At 40.9% G+C, this 18,209-nt stretch overlaps 1 protein-coding gene across 2 annotated transcripts in view; it reads left to right on the forward strand.

The window, feature by feature from the left end:
• Positions 1–18,209, forward strand: part of vars2 (valyl-tRNA synthetase 2, mitochondrial) — a 60,382-nt gene that overhangs the window by 29,687 nt on the left and 12,486 nt on the right. For both annotated transcript variants that reach the window (XM_026299666.1, XM_026299668.1), the window contains exons 24-26: positions 3,388–3,518; positions 12,951–13,103; positions 13,410–13,661. In XM_026299666.1, coding sequence (XP_026155451.1) covers positions 3,388–3,518; positions 12,951–13,103; positions 13,410–13,661 — 536 coding nt within the window. The remainder of the gene's footprint in view (positions 1–3,387; positions 3,519–12,950; positions 13,104–13,409; positions 13,662–18,209) is intronic.

Raw genomic sequence — 18,209 nt, forward strand, 5'->3', positions numbered from 1 at the left:
GCATGACTTGCAGTTATTTACAAGTGACTGCACCTTTCTGAAATATAGTGAGTATCCAAAATTTAAACTTCAGCTTTTAATTGAAGGTCATGTGAGTGCACCACAGCATGCTGCACTTTCAAAATAAAAGCTGTTGTTAATAACAAAATGAGTTTAATATGGACTTTGGTTATTGGCATACAGATTTAGACACTGACTTGGGATGTTTTCAACATCAGCCATGGTGTCTTCTGCTAAAGACCAGGTGCAGCCTTTCACATTAAAAGTCATACAGTTATTTGTACGACGTTATTACACCTTTTGTAAAGTATAATGAATATTCAAAATAAAGTTAAGATTGTAATTGAAGGTCAATTGAGTCTACGACAGCACCTTGTCCTTTCAAAATAAAAGCCTCTTTATAGCATTCTTTCAAAAATAAACTCCCTGAAACAGCAACATAACCTTAAAATGGACTTTTGTAATTGGCATACATCTTCAGTCACCAGCTGACCAGCCATTTCAAATATCAGGCATGGTGTCTTCTTCAGGAGGACATGGTCAGACCTTTACAATAAAATTCTACAGTTACTTGTAGGAAGTTGATGCATCTTTCTAAACAATGATAAATATTCATAATTAACATTAAGATATTAATTCAAGGTCATATGACTGTCCTGCAACATGCCTTTCTTTCAAAATAGAAGCCTTTTTATTGTATGATTTTTAAAATAAAAGCCAAGAAAGAGAAATATGAGCTTAAAATCAACTTTGTGTATTGAGATACAGCTTTAGGCACACACTGAAGCCATTTTAAAGTCAGCATTATTGTCTTCTCACAGCCTGACGTTTGTCTTTTCAGAAAAAAGGTTTACAGTTATTTACAAGACCTTATTGCAACGTTCCAAAGTATAATAAATATTCAAAATTTAAGTTCTGATTTTAACACAAGATCATATGTGTCTCACTTGCAGCATGCTGCCTTTTCAAAATAAAAACCCTTAAATTGCATGGTCTCAAAATTAAAGCAAAGAAATGCTGATATATGCTCTTTACCTTCTGTATTTTTCAGCAATGTTTATGTTTTTAAACTACACTATACAGTCTTTCTACAATTTTGTGTTTTTGTTGTTTCATTCTTCCGTTTTTCTTTCTTTAACTCATATTTAATTCCTTCAGTTCTTCCTTCCTTCTCTATCCTGCTACGTTCCTTCAGTACACTGTCTTCTTTTATATTAGTTTAACGCTTCTTTCTTTAGCAATTGAAAGCCAGTTTATTTGTACTTCATCATATCATTCTCTTTCCACCCTTTTCAGCAATTTGCAATAGCTTTTTAGCTAAACAACTTAAGCTTCCAACTCCAGTTTTACATTTCAGCTTCCAGGATTCTTCAGCATTGCATTTCAACCTTCAGCTTATTAAGCAATGCATTTCAGCCATTTTCAGCATTGTTGGGCGGCTCCATTCAGCTTTCAGCATTTTCCGCAGGAAATGCAATTTCCTAGTTAGAAGTTGTCTTTATAGCCCTAAAAAGAAAAAAACTGTTTCGACTATTATCAACTTTTATTGTAAGAATACAGTAGCAATTCAGTGCATAGCTGTGATTGGCTCACAGCATTTTGGTTGGTATTGGTATTGTGCTGTGTCAAAAATATTTTTCAATACATATTGATTCTGAATAGTTGAGTTTTAATAATAATCTCTGTTGCTGCACTTGATTACTCTCTTTTCTCGGCAACTTCACACACATGCTGCTGTACTGCCCACATATACCAAATATTTTTTGGATATATACAGTACTGTGCCAAAGTTTTAGGCACTTTAGATATAATGATTCTTATCACACAACACCATCAGGTGTGAGATTGATCTCAGGTTCATTGGGCAGCCCATTGTGCAGGACAAGCCCATAAAGAACCTGCTCAAGTTCATGAAGAACTATTTTCAGATGCACGAAAAACCAGGAGTCCTGCTGCAGATGGTCTGACCCCCACAGAGCCCTGATCTAGACAGTGTGGAGTCAGTCTGGATCATATGAAGAGACAAAAGACACTGGGACAGGGGGGAATCTAGAGAAGAATTGCAGCAGCTTCTCGAAGGTGCTGCAACGTACCAGGGGAAGCTGTGTGTTGGTCAACCCAAAGGGAGCTGCCGCTAGTTTAACCCTCAGGGGTTGACAAACGCCTTGGTGTGTTTTGTGGTGTCTTCTCCTGATAATGCCGAAACGAACTTAAATTACTCTGTCACTTTTGATCATACAGATAAGAGCAATATATCATTCCAATCTGTAAAGAGTCTACTTTTATTTGAATGCACTCAACAACAAAACACTGTGCTTTTGTAAAATAAAGAAAGTGGACAGGGTGCACTATCTGTCTTCTCTGTCTCTGTCATCTCTCTTTACAGACACGTAAATAAAACAACCAGAATCTCAGCGAATACTTGCCTCAAAGACATGAGAAATATATGCATAGAAAGCTTGAAATGTCTTCTTTTAAATGAAACAATTCAAGTCAAAAGCAAATAATCTTTGTATGTAATCCATATGAAAGTAAGTAAAGTAAGTGCATTGCATTGCAGTTATTCCCTCTCAGCCACATTCCTGGCTCATTATGCAGCTAATTATTTGTCTTCGTCTTCTCAGGTGAATCACGATTATTCATGATCAGGCATGTCTTCTTGCATATTCCCTTTCTAAATAAAAAGTGTCTTAGAAAATTTAAATCAGTATATTGTTTTCTGTGAATGAGTGAACATGATTATCACTTCATTTTGAAGCAAAAACTCTAGGCTACAAGATGCAGTTCTCAGAAGTCTCATGAAGTCTCATGTTCTGTATGTTTTATGGTCTTATTTCAGTTACTTAAAAAATGTTCAGTAACCATGCATAAACAGTGTTTTCTCAAAACAGTCGTGTTTTGATCATGCTGCTCACATATTATTGTAGCCACGTTTGTGCTGATTACAGTGTTATCAGACTTAATATGTTTAAAAGCAGCTGAAAAAAGTACAAATGTCAGGGCATGTCAAAACTTGTCCAGGGCCCCAAAACACCCTTACACACCAGAGGGTTAAGGGCAACGGGGAGTGTTGGAAATACTGATGAGATTTAGGTTTGTGTGAAGTTAAATGGTAAATGAAAGAGTATTTATGTAACTTGCATGAAAAGCATCCCCTGTGTATTTTTACTACCTAAAAATTTTGCACAGTACTGTACACATAGTGGATATTTTTTTTTCCAATTCTGATTAGCAACACACCACTACCTTATTAAGCTCGTGCTACTAGTTGTGGTACTACAGCTTAATAATAGCATTAACATGTAGATTACAACTTCACCTTGCAACTTCTGTGGTCTATTAACCTTTCCACTGTATTTTATTGTGTTTTTCTTGCCTTATTTTCAGGAGAAGACATCAGTCTGTCTATCTCTCAGGTCCTAAGCTGCAGATATTTCTGTAATAAAATATGGCATACTCTGAGATACACACTGGGAGTGATGGGCAAAAATACAATACCAGTGGGAACACTAAAAGAGGTATGGCAAAGAAACTGCCTGTTGGCCTTCATTTTTATTCTGATTTTTATCTACAGTGTATTAAGCTATTCCTGTGCTTTCTGCGTATTTTGTGTAGATTTTAAATGGGTAAAATAATTTGAAATGTGTAAACCTTTTAAACATTTTTGTCTATCAATTTAGTATCCCATAAGAAATTGAAAACATGTTTTCACTTTTTGGATAAATCTCTTTTTTTTTTTTGTATATTGTGCTGAATGGTCACAGCCATATATAAAGTGCATTCAAAAAGTATTCAGACCCCTTTCACTTTTTTAAATTTTATGTCGCAGCCTGATACAGTTGTTTAAATTTTTTTTTTCATTAATCTGCACTCAGTGCCACATAATGACAAAGTGAAAACAGAATTTTAGGAATGTCTGTAAATTTATTCAAAAGGAAAAACAAATATATTTACATAAGTATTCAGACCCTTTACTCAGTTACTTAGTTGAAGCAACTTTGGCAGCAATTACAGCCTTTTGTCTTTTTGGGTATAACACAAGAAGCTTTGCACACCTGGATGGGAGGATTTTCTGCCATTCTTCTTCGTCCCTACTCTTGTGTTGTCTTGGCTGTGTGCTTATGAGGTCATTGTCATGTTGGATTGTGAACCTTGAGCCCAGTCTCAGGTCCTGAGTGCTGGGTGACAGGTTTGAGGGTATCTTTGTACTTTGCTCCATTCAGCTTTCCCTCAGCCCTGACTAGTCCCTGCTGCTGAAAACACCCCACAGCATGATGCTGCAACCACAATGCTTCACTGTTCGGATGGTATTGGGCAGCTCATGAGAGGTGCCTGGTTTCTTCCAGACATAACGTTTAGAACTGAGGCCAAACAGTTAAATCTTGGTTACATCAGACCAGAGAATCCTGTTCCTTACAGTCTGAGTGTCCTTCAGGTCCTTTTTTGCAAACTCCAAGAAGGCTTTTATGTGTCTTGCACCAAGGAGAGGCTTCCATCTAACCATAAAGTCCAGATGGGTGGAGGGATGCAGTGATGGTTGTCGTCCTAGAACTTTGTCCCATCTCCACACAGGATCTCTGGAGCTTAGTCAGAGTGACCACTGGGGTCTTGGTCATTTCACTATTGGAAGAGTCCTGGTTGTGCCAGAATCTTCCATTTGAGTGTTATGGAGGCCACTGTGCTCTTGGTAACCTTCAGTGGAGCATTTTTTTTTGTAACCTTCCCCAGCTCCTGTGCCTATCAACAATCCTGTCTCTGAACTCTGCAGGCAATTCCTTTGACCTCATGGCTTGGTCTTCGATCTGATATGTATTGCCAACTGTGAGGGCTTCTACAGAGGTGTGTGCCTTTCCAAATCATATCCAGTCAATTTAATTAACCATAGGTGGACTCCAACGAAGGTGCAGAAACATCTGAGCAACAATCAGGAGGAGGACTTTAGATCTCAGCTAATTTTCACGTGTATGAAAATGTGATATTTGATAATTTTTCCTTTTTCTCACATTTACAAACATTCCTGAGCTTATTTTTTAACTTTATCATTATGTGGTACTGTAGTAGATTGAGGGGGAAAAAAATATTTTAAACAACTGTGGTATCAAGCAGCAAAATTGGAAAAAGTAAATAAGGTCTGAATTCTTTCTGATTGTACTGTATAACAATATAACAATAGATTTTACTGTGTTAACATAGTGTTAACTGGCCAGACCTTACCCTGTAAGACACAAATGGTTTATCGGTAATGTTGTTGAATGAAATTTGTTTTGTTTTGTTTGAATGAAGGTTGTTTTGTTAAGCTTCATCAATCTAAGCCATTCTCAGTTGTGGAAAAACTGGTCTTTGCAGCCGCTGTGAGATGAGTGTACAGGGATCGCCTCCACTGTGGAGGACACCTTGTTCTGATGAATTTTGGCTGTAGCTCATCTGCCTTACAACAGTTGTAAAAGGCATTGTATGTGTTTTAACAATGTTTCACTATCGACTTGTCGATCCAAGAACTTGGAATCTTTCTAACGTAATGGAAATCTCGCCAGTAGGCTATCTGTTATCATCGCCCCTGCACCTCTTTGGGTACACTGTTTAGTAAAGTTAGGCTCTCATAGGGGAAAAAAGTGCACACCTCAGAGTTCTCATTTATAATAATTTGTAAATTTGTAAATTCTACAATGGCGCCTGTTAGGTGGCAGCCTGTTACAGCAGCTCCTCTGTTTGTTTTTTGTTTTTTGCAAGTTTTTTACTGAATTATCATCTGTTAATCCAAGTCAAATCAAGATCTATGCTTTCTCTCTGATAACGGATGAAAGTGGATGAGTTGGGTTTTTCGAATTCCTGTGGAAAGACATATGGAGATTATGGAAACTGCATCAGAAAATATATGTTTCTGTGGCAATGGCATCTATACAAGGGAGCAACTGTTAGTTCTCAAGGGAACAAGTCTGCTTCTTGGTATAAAACCTGAAATCCCCCAAGACCTGAGGAGGCGCAGGAGGGGCTGTAGAGCAGAAGTGAAGCATTGAGAAAAACGTAGGAGATTTAAACCATTTCTCCCAAAAATTATTATGGGGAATGTGAGGTCACTCCACAACAAAGTGGATGAACTTACAGCTTTAGCAACCAGCGAGAGTGCAGAGAGTGTAGCTTGCTTTGCCTCACAGAGACCTGGCTGAATAAAAATATACCGGACAGCTCGCTTGAACTGCCTGGGTTCTCGCTAGTGCGAGCGGACAGAGGGAAACAGAGCGGCAAGAAAAGAGGAGGTGGTCTCGCAGTTTTTGTTAACTCTAAATGGTGCAACCCTGGACATGTAACAGTAAAAGACTGTATCTGTACTCCAGACATTGAGCTATTGGTGGTTGGACTGAGGCCATGCCTCACCTGCCCCGTGAGTTTTCACACGCCATTGTTGTGACTGTTTACATTCCTCCATCAGCTGCAGCACAGAGTGCATGTGACATCATCCACACAGTTGTTGCTGGTCTCCAGACAAAACACCCCAGTGCCCTTATACTAATTAATGGGGATTTTAACCATGTCAGTATTTCGGGAACTCTGACCAACTTCAAACAGTATGTGGACTGTGCAACACGAGAAAATAAGATTCTAGATCTCCTTTATGCCAATGTGAAGGAGGCATACAGCTCTTCAGCCCTACCCCCACTTGGTGGATCAGACCACAACTTAATATATTTAGTACCAACATACAAGCCTGTAGTAAGACAGCAGTCTGCTACCAAGAGATATGTGAAAGTTTGGTCAAAGAATGCTGAGGAGGCCCTGCAAGAGTGCTTCAGGGTTACAAACTGGGACCTTTTCATGGACGCTCATGGTGAGGACATCGAAGGCATCTCTCACTGCATCACAGATTACATCCACTTCTGTGAGGACAATATTGTTCCATCCAAAAAAGTTTGTTGTTTCCCCAATAATAAGCCATGGATAAATAAGGACATTAAAGGCCTCCTCAATAAGAAGAAGAGGGCATTCATGGCAAGAGACAAGGAGGAACTCCGAGCCGCACAGAAGGAACTCAAGAGGAAGCTGAGGGAGGCAAAGCAGCTCTATAGAGACAGAGTAGAGCACGAGTTGAGACAGAACAATATCAAAGAGGTGTGGAATGGGATGAAAATAATGATTGGTTATAAGAAGTCGCACACTGCTGTGGAAGGAGACTCAAAGTTTGCTAATGAACTTAACCTGTTCTTTAATAGATTTGACACCACCTCTGCTTCTTACTCTGATCCATTGTCCTCACACGCCATCCCTCCTCCCTACACCACCTTAGCTGATGCCTTGGGGTCTCTTCACATCACCCCACCCAACATCTCTGCCAATGCTGCCTCCCCATTGCCTACTGATACCATCTCCTCTATCTGCAGCCATACAACATTGAAGTATACCTCACCTCCAATAACTCCTCCCCTGCCTTCATCATCTGACTCCTCATCAACACAATACACAGGCCCAGCCTTTGCCACAGAACAGGTGAGGAAGGAACTAGCTAAACTAAAGGCCAACAAAGCAAAAGGACCAGATGAGATCAGTCCCAGAGTACTTAAGGTGTGTGCTGGACAGCTTGCAGAGGTTTTTCAGAAACTCTTCAACCTCTCTCTGAGGCTCAAAAAGGTGCCTAAGTTATGGAAAACTTCCTGTATTGTCCCATTACCAAAAAGAGGCCGTCCCAGTACCCTTAGTGACTTAAGACCAGTAGCGCTAACATCACATGTGATGAAAGTGTTTGAGAGACTGGTCCTGCAACACCTGAGGTCTCAATTGTCTGAATTTCTGGACCCCCTGCAGTTTGCATATCAAGAACACATCGGAGTGGAAGATGCCATCATCTTCTTAATGCACAGAGCATACGCCCATCTGGAGAGGCAGGGCAACACTGTGAGAGTCATGTTTTTTGACTTTTCAAGTGCTTTCAACACTATTCAGCCCCACCGGCTAAGTGCAAAGATGCGGGATATGGAAGTTCCCGCAGATATGGTGGAGTGGATCAAAGACTACCTCAATGGGCGGCCACAGTTTGTTCGCTTAGATGGCTGCATATCCGATGTGGTGATGAGCAGCACCGGTGCACCTCAAGGAACTGTACTAGCACCATTCCTGTTTACACTCTACACCTCAGACTTCTGCTACAACTCAGGAACCTGTCACCTCCAAAAGTTCTCTGATGACTCTTCAATCATTGGATGCATCAACAATAATAACGAGGAGGAATACTGGTTTAACAACAACTGTCTAAAGCTCAACATCAAGAAAACCAGAGAACTGGTGGTGGACTTTAGGAGGAACAGGAAGACCCCAGTCCCTGTCTCCATCCTTGGAGACGAAGTAGAGATTGTGGACTCCTACAAATACCTTGGAGTCCACATTAACAACAAACTGGACTGGTCAAACAATACAGATGCACTCTTTAAGAAAGGACAGAGCAGACTGCTCTTCCTCAGGAGACTCTGTTCTTTTGGTGTATGCAACAAGCTACTAAAGATGTTCTATCAGTCTGTAGTAGCGAGTGCACTGTTCTTTGCAGTTGTGTGCTGGGGAGGTGGCATCAAGGCTGGTGAGGTCAACAGACTAAATAAGTTAATCAGGAAGGCAAAATCTGCTGTTGGACTGGAACTGGACAGTCTGAAGGCTGTGGCAGAGAGGAGGATGGTGGACAAAATAAACTCCATATTGGACAATCCTGCCCACCCACTTCATGAGGAACTGTGGCGAATGGGAGGTTCATTCAGCCACAGACTAATTCCCCCTAAAGCCAAGACTGAAAGATTCAGGAAGTCTTTTGTGTCCATGGCCATAAGACTCGATAATTCCTCAATATAAACAATAACGCACACACACACACACGCATGCATGTACGCACACACACATACACACACACAAACCCCCCCCAAATAAATAGTTAATTACTTTATTAATTACTTTATGAATTACTATTAATCAATATAATATAAATAATCTCAAATTTAATAACTGCTGTAACAACTGAATTTCCCCTTGGGGATTAATAAAGTACTTCTTCTTCTTCTTCTAAATGTTCCCACCCCTACTATATATATATATTCACTGTTTACATATAAATACATTTTAGTCTTGATATAACATTGGTGATTTTACTGTCGACATGTTCAAACTGCCAAAATATCTGATTCTTCAGCATATAAAAGTCAGTCTTCTGACTTAAATTGTATTTACTTAAAGATTTAGGTGCAGTCTCACAGCAAAAATAAAAATTGCCGTCTTAATCTTCCTATCTTAAAACCGCAGCTTCAAAGGTTAATGAACTATGGTCTGCATGAAAACGCAGCGTTACTTACCTTCGCCAAACCTTTACTATCATACCTGTGTATTACTGTAGTGAAAAGCGTCATTCATTCAGAAAGTATGATACATCGGAATACAATTAAATAGGTCCCTTACAAAATGAATCTACATTTGCAGTTCAGTAATAAAGTAACAGAAGATCTACACACAATCACAGTTTACAGCAAACACTGACCACAGGGCTTTTTCTTTACTTCAGTTTCTAAGTACACATTTATTATAGTATAGGCTACAGCATGGTCTGTGCATGCAGAGGGTGCTGTACATGAGTGTAAACTGAGCATCACCTACAGACAGTATAGTGTAACATATGCTGTGCCGCGGTACAAATGATGAACAGTCATAGTAATAGACATTTTGAACCAATTTTACAGTGGATCCTCGAATGCTTGAAACTGTACATCATCAATCGGACTCTTAAGAACTCAACAGAAATGTGGAAAACAAGCCTAGAGCCCAACTTCCAAGACAATTGCATTAAGTCAATCAAGTGCTGCATCTAGGAGATGCTCTGTCCCTGCTGCTGTTCTGCATAGACCTAAACCCCCTCAGCCATATCATTATCAATAGTGGTTACACATACTGACTATGGAATGGAGCAACAATCAGTCGCCACCTCTAACTGGATGGCATTAATGCAAAGACTGAATTATAGGTATGAAGGAGCTTGATCATGAATGGATTTGTGATTTGGAATCCTGCAGGCATATGGGTATCATGTAGAGGGTGCAAAGAGAGCAGCAACTGCCAAATACTGACAAAGAGTAAGGCAAGTCCTGAGAAGACAGCCCAATGGGAACAGCGATGTCCGGGCTATCAACATTGACACCCTACTAGTCATCAGATACCTCCTGGCATAATGAGATGAAAAAGAAAACAAGAATCATCACAGAAGGACAAACCCCTATGTACTATGGCAGAGAGAAGTGGCTGATATCTAAAAATTCTACCAGTGAAAGATCCTCCACTGGGCTTTAGCTAACAAAATGGCAGGATTTGCCCATTCTGAAGTGGTACCTCTGAAACCACTGGGTGTGCTTTGTCATAGATTAGAGTTGGAGGGTCATCTTGTAGCGGGCCTTGAAGCATAATGACAGTATGGCCTGATACCTCTCTTTGGGGCCACATGATAGAATCTAGATGTGGAGCTTCTATAGGAATGCTATCCCATTCCTTTGGCACATTCCATTGTGTATATTGGCAACTATGATGTGGTCTGCTTGGGCACTGGCACCACAGCATATAGGAAGAGAATAAACAGAGTGCAAAGGAAGGCCATCTCTGTTTTGCTTCTGCACTTAGTGGAGGAAGAGAGATGATGGCCAAATAGTTAGTGACTATAAAAAGCACCTCACACCGAGTGTCTGAGTGCCGCAACATATTCAGTGATGAGCTACTGTACTTTAGTGTATGAAGGAATACTGCTGCAAACTCCACCCAGCAAACCCAAATAACTTCAGTAAATACAGACTGACTTGTCAAGTCACACCACTGATGACATGATCTGAACTTTACAGCACAAATGTCACATACAGCATCTTACTATTTACTTCACTTACCTGCTCATATTTATTTTTATTGCTACTATAATTACTGCTATTACTATTATTACTAGAGTTGTTGGTAGATGTATTTGTTAAACTTTAGACAAACCCAAGATACCTGTTTTATGCTAGACTAACCATGTCCCGCTTTGTACTTAACATGAGATTGATATCAATCTGAACATCTCCTACTTAATTACCATATAACCCTGATTGTTGAACTGTTTGAGAATGACAGCACAGCACAAGCATAGAGCCCATAATATAATCTGTTATGTACTGCAACTACTATTACAATATAAGGCAAAGCAAGGCAAGGCAAGTTTATTTATATAACACAATTCATACACAAAGTAATTCAAAGTGCTTCACAGAAATAAAAGACAAGTTAAAAGTACAAGGGCAAGAATCAAGATTATTCCAGGTTTTAGCTGCATAGAACTGAAACTAAGTATGTAGCGGACCTAAGGGAGGAATATGTCCACATTCCAAGACTGAAGAAGGGAGTTTTAAGGAATTTATTGCTCTAAAACTGAACTCACCTCGGGCTTTCAGTGACCTACTAACAATAGGAAGTGGCACAGCCCTCTCTACCAAATAGTACACTCTCAGGAGTCCATTTGACAAAGCGCAGAACACCGGCTCTGTTGTGGATTTAACTGCAACTACTTGGAAATAAATGTAAGTTTCAATTTGAATTAGCTTTACTGAATAAACTGCTGCATCAACACAATTGTTTACAACTCATGTTGCTCTTCTTACTAAAACAAGCAAAAGTGCATACTTTTCTTGGCTCTTCCTCGCTGAAAACAATGCAACTTAGTGTCCTCTCATCCATAATAAAGCAACAGCGCTATCTAAGGGATGCCCCCCCACCCCCAAGAAGACTGTTCATGTATTGAAACTTCAAAGGGATAATATTGTTGGTAATATTGTATTAAAATTGTCCCATTTGGAGTGCGCACAGCACAGGACCTAACTAGTACATCTCTTCCTGAGAACAGCTCTGTGATTAGTCCTGTTTTCCAGCAAATACTCCCTCCTCCATCTATTCCAAAACTCATTGATGAGTACGTGACCCATCTCTGTGTGCATTTGTTGTCTGACCAGCGGTAGAGAAAGGCTTTGGTGGTAAGGAAGTGAGTAAATGGCACAGTATTGTTCAAACTAATAGCAGTACAATGTGACTAACCAGAATAAACCAGGTTTTTAATATATTTTTTATTTTACATGGCAAACAAGTTACCAGTAGGTGCAGTAGATTCTCAGAAAACAAATACGATATATGATATGCACGCTCTTAAGGCTGTGCAATTGGGCAATTAGTTGAAAGGGGTGTGTTCAAAAAAATAGCAGTGTGGCATTCAATCAGTGAGGTTATGAGGTTATTATGAGGTTATTATTATTATATACAGTGACCAGTGAGTTTCACCTTGTGCGGCACCTGTACGGCAACAGGGGAGGGTACTACTGCTCTCGTAGGACTGGAGCAACGAATCAAGGGAGGTCTGCAAGGGCAAGTGTCATCAGCTTCATGCTGGGTGGGGAGCTGCAGGAAGAGCTACTGCAGAAAATAGCTGCTGGAGCAGGACCTCTAAGCTGTATGTAGCACCCGACCCATGTAGTGAGTAAACAGCTTACTTTGCAAGCTTTAAAGCTTACTTTGCAGCTTAAATAAGCAAGTGGCTTACTTTCTTATTTATTACTATCTATAAATGAAATTTTAGCCTGGGCTACATGTACTTTTAAGATTAGGCTTCAAATTATTTTGTTTTTATAATGCTTATGTTAGGGCTTGGTTGGTTCAGTCAGAGGTTTCTTCTGTTTTTCCTTCCCACTGTTGCCGAGTGCTTGCTGAAGAGGCATTTGTTGGGTTTTTCGCTATGTAAATTGAATTGAGTTGAAATTGAATCAGACACAATGTCTACAGTGACACAATGAAAGAAACCTAGATAGAGCTCCACTTCAAGATAAGAAATTTGTAATCTAAAATGTTAAGCTAATTAAGATGTACAGATAAAGATATACTGGATATGTATAAAAGTTGGTTGCGTTTTTCCTTTATCTATTGTACAGACAACTCCTCTGAGCAGCATGGACCGGTGGATCTGCTCTAGACTCTACAGCACAGTATTACAATGTGAGAAGGGCTTTGAAGCTTATGAGTTGCACACGGTCACATCTGCCCTGTATTCCTTCTGGGTCCACAGTCTGTGTGATGTCTACATGGTAAGGAACATAGCTCATACAGATCATTATAGGCACACTTTGGTGTCATTAAGAAAGTACACATTAAAAATTGGATAATACTGAGTTCCCTTTGTATTTGCTGTTGTATTTACATGGTTTACAAAGGAAGGGTGATACTGTATATTTACCTGATTTATTCATTCCATCACTTCCACGGTATCGAGAATTTATGTGAACGCATTGACATGATTAATGCCACTCCCTGAGTTGAGCTGACAATAATTACTTCAATGAAGAAATGTAACCAGCTTAATTTTGTTCTCTGCTTGTGTGTCTGTTCTGCAGGAGTATGTGAAGCCTGTGCTATCCCAGCAGGATGAGGAAGCAGTGTTCAAGACTGACACAGAACACAGCAGCAGAGCAAGACAGGTGGCCAGCAGTGTTCTTTATCACTGTGTGTCTATGTCTCTGGTCATGCTCTCCCCCTTTATGCCCTTCATCACCGAGGAGCTGTGGCAGAGACTGCAGCCATTCAGACCTGGACCTGCTGCGCAGACCAGCCTGTGTTTAGAGCAGTACCCCTGTTCCTCTAAACTGGTAGGACTACAGCCATCAATCTTCCTTACAATAACAAAAGGTTTTTCCTTCAGTAGATGCAATCTACTCCATATTCAAAATATTTACATTGGGGTGTAACCACAAAATTGTGAAATTTTTTGAGAAAAAAGGGATGATGGAGAAGGAAATAAGGGACCAACATAGGGTCATGAGATAACGTGCATAAAATATTAACACAAATTAAGATGTCATTGGGATGGGATTGGGTGACCATTTTCCCCATCATTTTTCTCCAATCTATTTTTGGAGCTGCATAGCATAGGTCATCTGCTAAAGGAGGTGTAAATGTTTTAGAATACCAATAAAGACACTCAAGGTAGGAGCTTCTTTCTGAAGCCAACATTTTGTGATAGTCAAAAACAGAATCTTTAGCAAATACTGCTTCTTTTCCTTTTGGCTGCTCCCTTCAGGGGTCGCCCCAGCGAATCATCTGCATCCATTTAACCCTATCCTCTGTATCCTTCACACCCACACCAACTATCCTCATGTCCTACTTCACTACATCCAAGAACCTCCTCTTTGGTCTTCCTCTAGGCCTCCTACCTGGCAGCTCTAACCTCAGCATTCTTTTACCAATATATTCACTGTCCCACCTCTGAACATGTCCAAACCATCTCAATCTGGCTTCCCTGGCTTTATCTCCAAAACATCTAACATGAGCTGTCCCTCTCTGATGTACTCATTCCTGATCCTATCCATCCCCGTCACTCCCAAAGAGAAACTCAACATCTTCAGCTCTGCTACCTCCAGCTCTTCCAGCTCTCAGTGCCACTGTCTCTAAACCATACAACATTGCTGGTCTCACCACTGTCTTTTAAACCATTCCTTTCATTCTTGCTCACACTGTTTTGTCACACATCACACCTGACACTTTCCTCCACCCGTTCCAACCTGCTTGCACACGTCTCTTCACTTCTTTTCCACACTCTTCGTTGCTCTGGACTGTTGACCCTAGGTACAGGGTCTCACTACAGATGACAATGTCATCTGCAAACATCATGGTCCACAGAGATTCCTGTCTAACCTCATCTGTCAGCCTGTCCATCACCACAGCAAACAAGAAGGGGCTCAAAGCCGATCCTTGGTGCAGTCCCACCTCCACCTTGAACTCCTCTGTCATCCCTACAGCACACCTCACCACTTTCTTACAGCTCTCATACATGTCCTGCACCACATCTGCACAAGATGTAATCAACTTGTGTGCTCCTGCCTCCACTCCACCCTATGCTCCTCCCTTTTCTGGAAAAATGTGTTCACTACAGCCATTTCCATCCTTTTTTCAAAGTCTACCACCATCTGTCCTTCTGCATTCCTGTCCTGCATACCAAACTTACCCATCATTTCCTCGTCACTGCTGTTTCCCTCACCGACATGTTCATTGAAGTCTGCCCCAATCATCACTAGAGATACCGTGAATCACCTCATCCATCTCCCTCCAGAATTTCTCCTTCTCTTCTAACTCACATCCTACCTGTGGGACATAACCACTGACAACATTCAACATCACACCTTCAACTTCCAGCTTCAGAGTCATCACCCTATCTGACACTTTCTTCACCTCCAGAACATTCCTAGCAAAATTCTCCTTCAGGATAACTTCTACTCCATTGCTCTTTCCATCCACACCATGATAAAACACCTTGAACCCTGCTCCTAATCTATAGGCCTTGCTACCTTTCCACCTGGTCTCTTGAACACACAAGATATGGTCAGGATGAAGCTGAATGTGTTTGGAGTAGGCTTTTGACAGCTCCTCAAATATAGCTGACCAAAAATTGTGCAATTTAGGGCAGAACCAGAAAAGATGTGCTAGTGAACCCTCAGCAGTATGACACTTATCATATACAGGGGATACAGATGGGAAGATACGATTTAGCTTTGTTTTTGAGTAATGCAATCTGTGCAGCACCTTGTACTGGATTAGCCTATAACGTGAATTAATACACCAAGCATGAACACAAGACAGTGCTTCCTCCCAAAGTTCTGCTGATATTTCAGAATTCAAGCGCCTGGCCTAAGCTTCTCTAATAAAGTCAGAGGAAATTGAATTTGTGAAAAACCCGACCAATTTTGATACTAGTTGTATGGAGTCCTGAGGGAGCAGGAGAGTCTCAAGAAAAGGATGGATGGTGGAGGTAGGATCAAAATGCGAACAATTCTCCTTAACATAATGTCGGACTTGGAGGTAGCGAAAAAAGTGTGAGTTTGCGAGGGTGAATGTAGTGCTTAGCTGAGCAAATGATGCAAATTGGTTGTTAGTGTACAGATCTGAAAAAGATCTAATGCCGTTCTCCCTCCAGACCGCAAACAACCCATCCAACCGTGCAGGCAAAAATGAATGATTTTGACAAATGGGTTCATGTATGGAGATGTTGGGAACCTGGCAAGCTATTGGCGGGCTTTTATCTGATTTAGTATTCTCAAGGAGTTTCTCATAATGAATTTTTGTTGAACTAATTTGGCTACTGGAGTGGGGTCAGAAAACAAAAGAGCAGGAAGTGAGGACATGTTAACAGCAGCATCTTCCAGCTGTAGCCACGAAGGGTCTTCCTCATCCTTAGCACCATTACACTTACAGTATGTAAGAGCCCTGGAGTTAGCTGCCCAATAGTAGTGTTTGAAAACAGGCAGTCCTAGACCACCTTTTTTAGAAGGTTTGTGATGGTGAGCCTTAGATATCCTGTGGAATTTGTAACCTCACACTCCCATTAATAGAATCAAGTTTCTTAAAAAAAGATGTGATTTTAGGTATATGGGAAAATTCTGAAAAAGGTATAGAAACCTGGATAGGCTTACCATTTTGACAGCATTTACCCAACCGATCATAGATAGGGGGAGTATTCTCCATGACTCATCTCATGAAGGAATTTATATATAGGATGGGGATGGAAACCAGTGGGTTGGCTAAAGAGACAAGGAGGTTGTCTGTGTACAGGGTCACACAGGTCTCGGAGCTGCCTGACTTGATACCTTTAATATGTGGATGCTCCCTGATGCCAATAGCCAGGAGCTCCATTGCTATGTTTTAAACAGCAGGGGAGACAATGGGTCCCCCTAGTGGATGCCACGTTGCAGGCAGAATGGACTGGATCTGTCCCCTTTTGTTAAAATGGAGGATTTAGGGTTGCTGTATAGTATTTTGACCCATTCAATGAAAGTGTTGCTGAATCCAAATCTCATATCATATCAAATGCCTTGTGTGCATCCAAGGACAGTATTGCAGCTCTGTCATCTTTGCCTTAATTTGCATAGGATTTTACAGACATTGCAGAAGGAGTACCTGCCTGAAATAAATCCTGTTTGAGCCTGGTGAACCACACTGGGCACGTTTTTACCAAACCGGTTTGCTAGAACTTTTGTAATTGCCTTGATATCGTAATTTAGAAGGGCAAATAGGTCTGTAGCTACCCGGGTTTGTTTCATCCTTGTCTTTTTTTAAGAGAACACAAAGATTTGCTTCGCTGAGAGAAGTTGGAAGCTGTTTGTTTTTAAACACATCTCGAATCATTCTCAGCAGAGAGGGTGCAAGGACCTCTTGGAAGACTTTATAAAACTCTGGCCTGAACCCATCCGGACCCGCCACCTTGCTGTGGAGGGAGTGCTTTAATAGCATCCTGTAACTCAGACAGTGAGAAATCCAGGTCCAAATTGTCCTTGAAAGCTGCATCCAATTTTGGAAACTGAAGCCGATCAAAAATCAAAATCCTCCTGTGTAGCTGTTGATTTGGAAGTGTACATTTCTGAGTAAAATTCTCTGAAACGTTTATTGATATCCTTTAAGTCTGTAAGCATCTGTCCAGATTTAGATTTGATTTTATAAATGGCTGGTTTTGCTTGTTCTCCTTTTAACTGTCTTTATCTCTAATAATGTAAACTTTTGTGGCTTGTCACCAAGCTCAAAGTGGGCAAAGGTGGGACTTAAGTTTAAGGAACATGTTGCCTATTTGTTCTCCCAGAATAGAATTATATTCAATTCTAAGTGTTTCCCAAAGTATTGTGTTGTTCACCTCCCTGTTATTGGTCTCAAGATACCGCAATATTACGTGGTGACATGTTTTAAAAGCCTGGTCCTCGAGGCAATAGGGGTTTAAAACGCCAGCTATAGGCTTGTCTAGAGAAGGACAATTTAAGATGAAGATGAAGATGAAGATTAGTGTTAAAGATTAATCTAGGGCAGTCGTGGCCTAATGGATAGGGAGTCGGACTTGTAACCTGAAAGTCACAGGTTTGAGTCTCAGGTCCGGCAGAGTGAACAGCCAGCGCCCTGTCCACCCTCAATGCCACGACTGAGGTGAGACCCTTGAGCCAGACACCGGACCCCCAACTGCTCCCCGGCAGTGTAGGCACCCTCTCAGCATCCTGCAGCCGGGCGCTGCAGTATTGGCTGCCCACTGCTCCGGGTGTGTGTGCACGGTGTGTTTGTGTGTTCACTACTGTGTGCGTGCACTTGGGTGGAAATGGCATTTCCCCATTGTGGGACTAATAAGGGAATTAAGTTTAAGTTTTAATCTGGAGTCGATTTTGAAA

This window comes from Mastacembelus armatus, chromosome 11 (genome assembly GCF_900324485.2).
Source record: "Mastacembelus armatus chromosome 11, fMasArm1.2, whole genome shotgun sequence".
In the NCBI taxonomy this organism is placed as follows: Eukaryota; Metazoa; Chordata; class Actinopteri; order Synbranchiformes; family Mastacembelidae; genus Mastacembelus; species Mastacembelus armatus.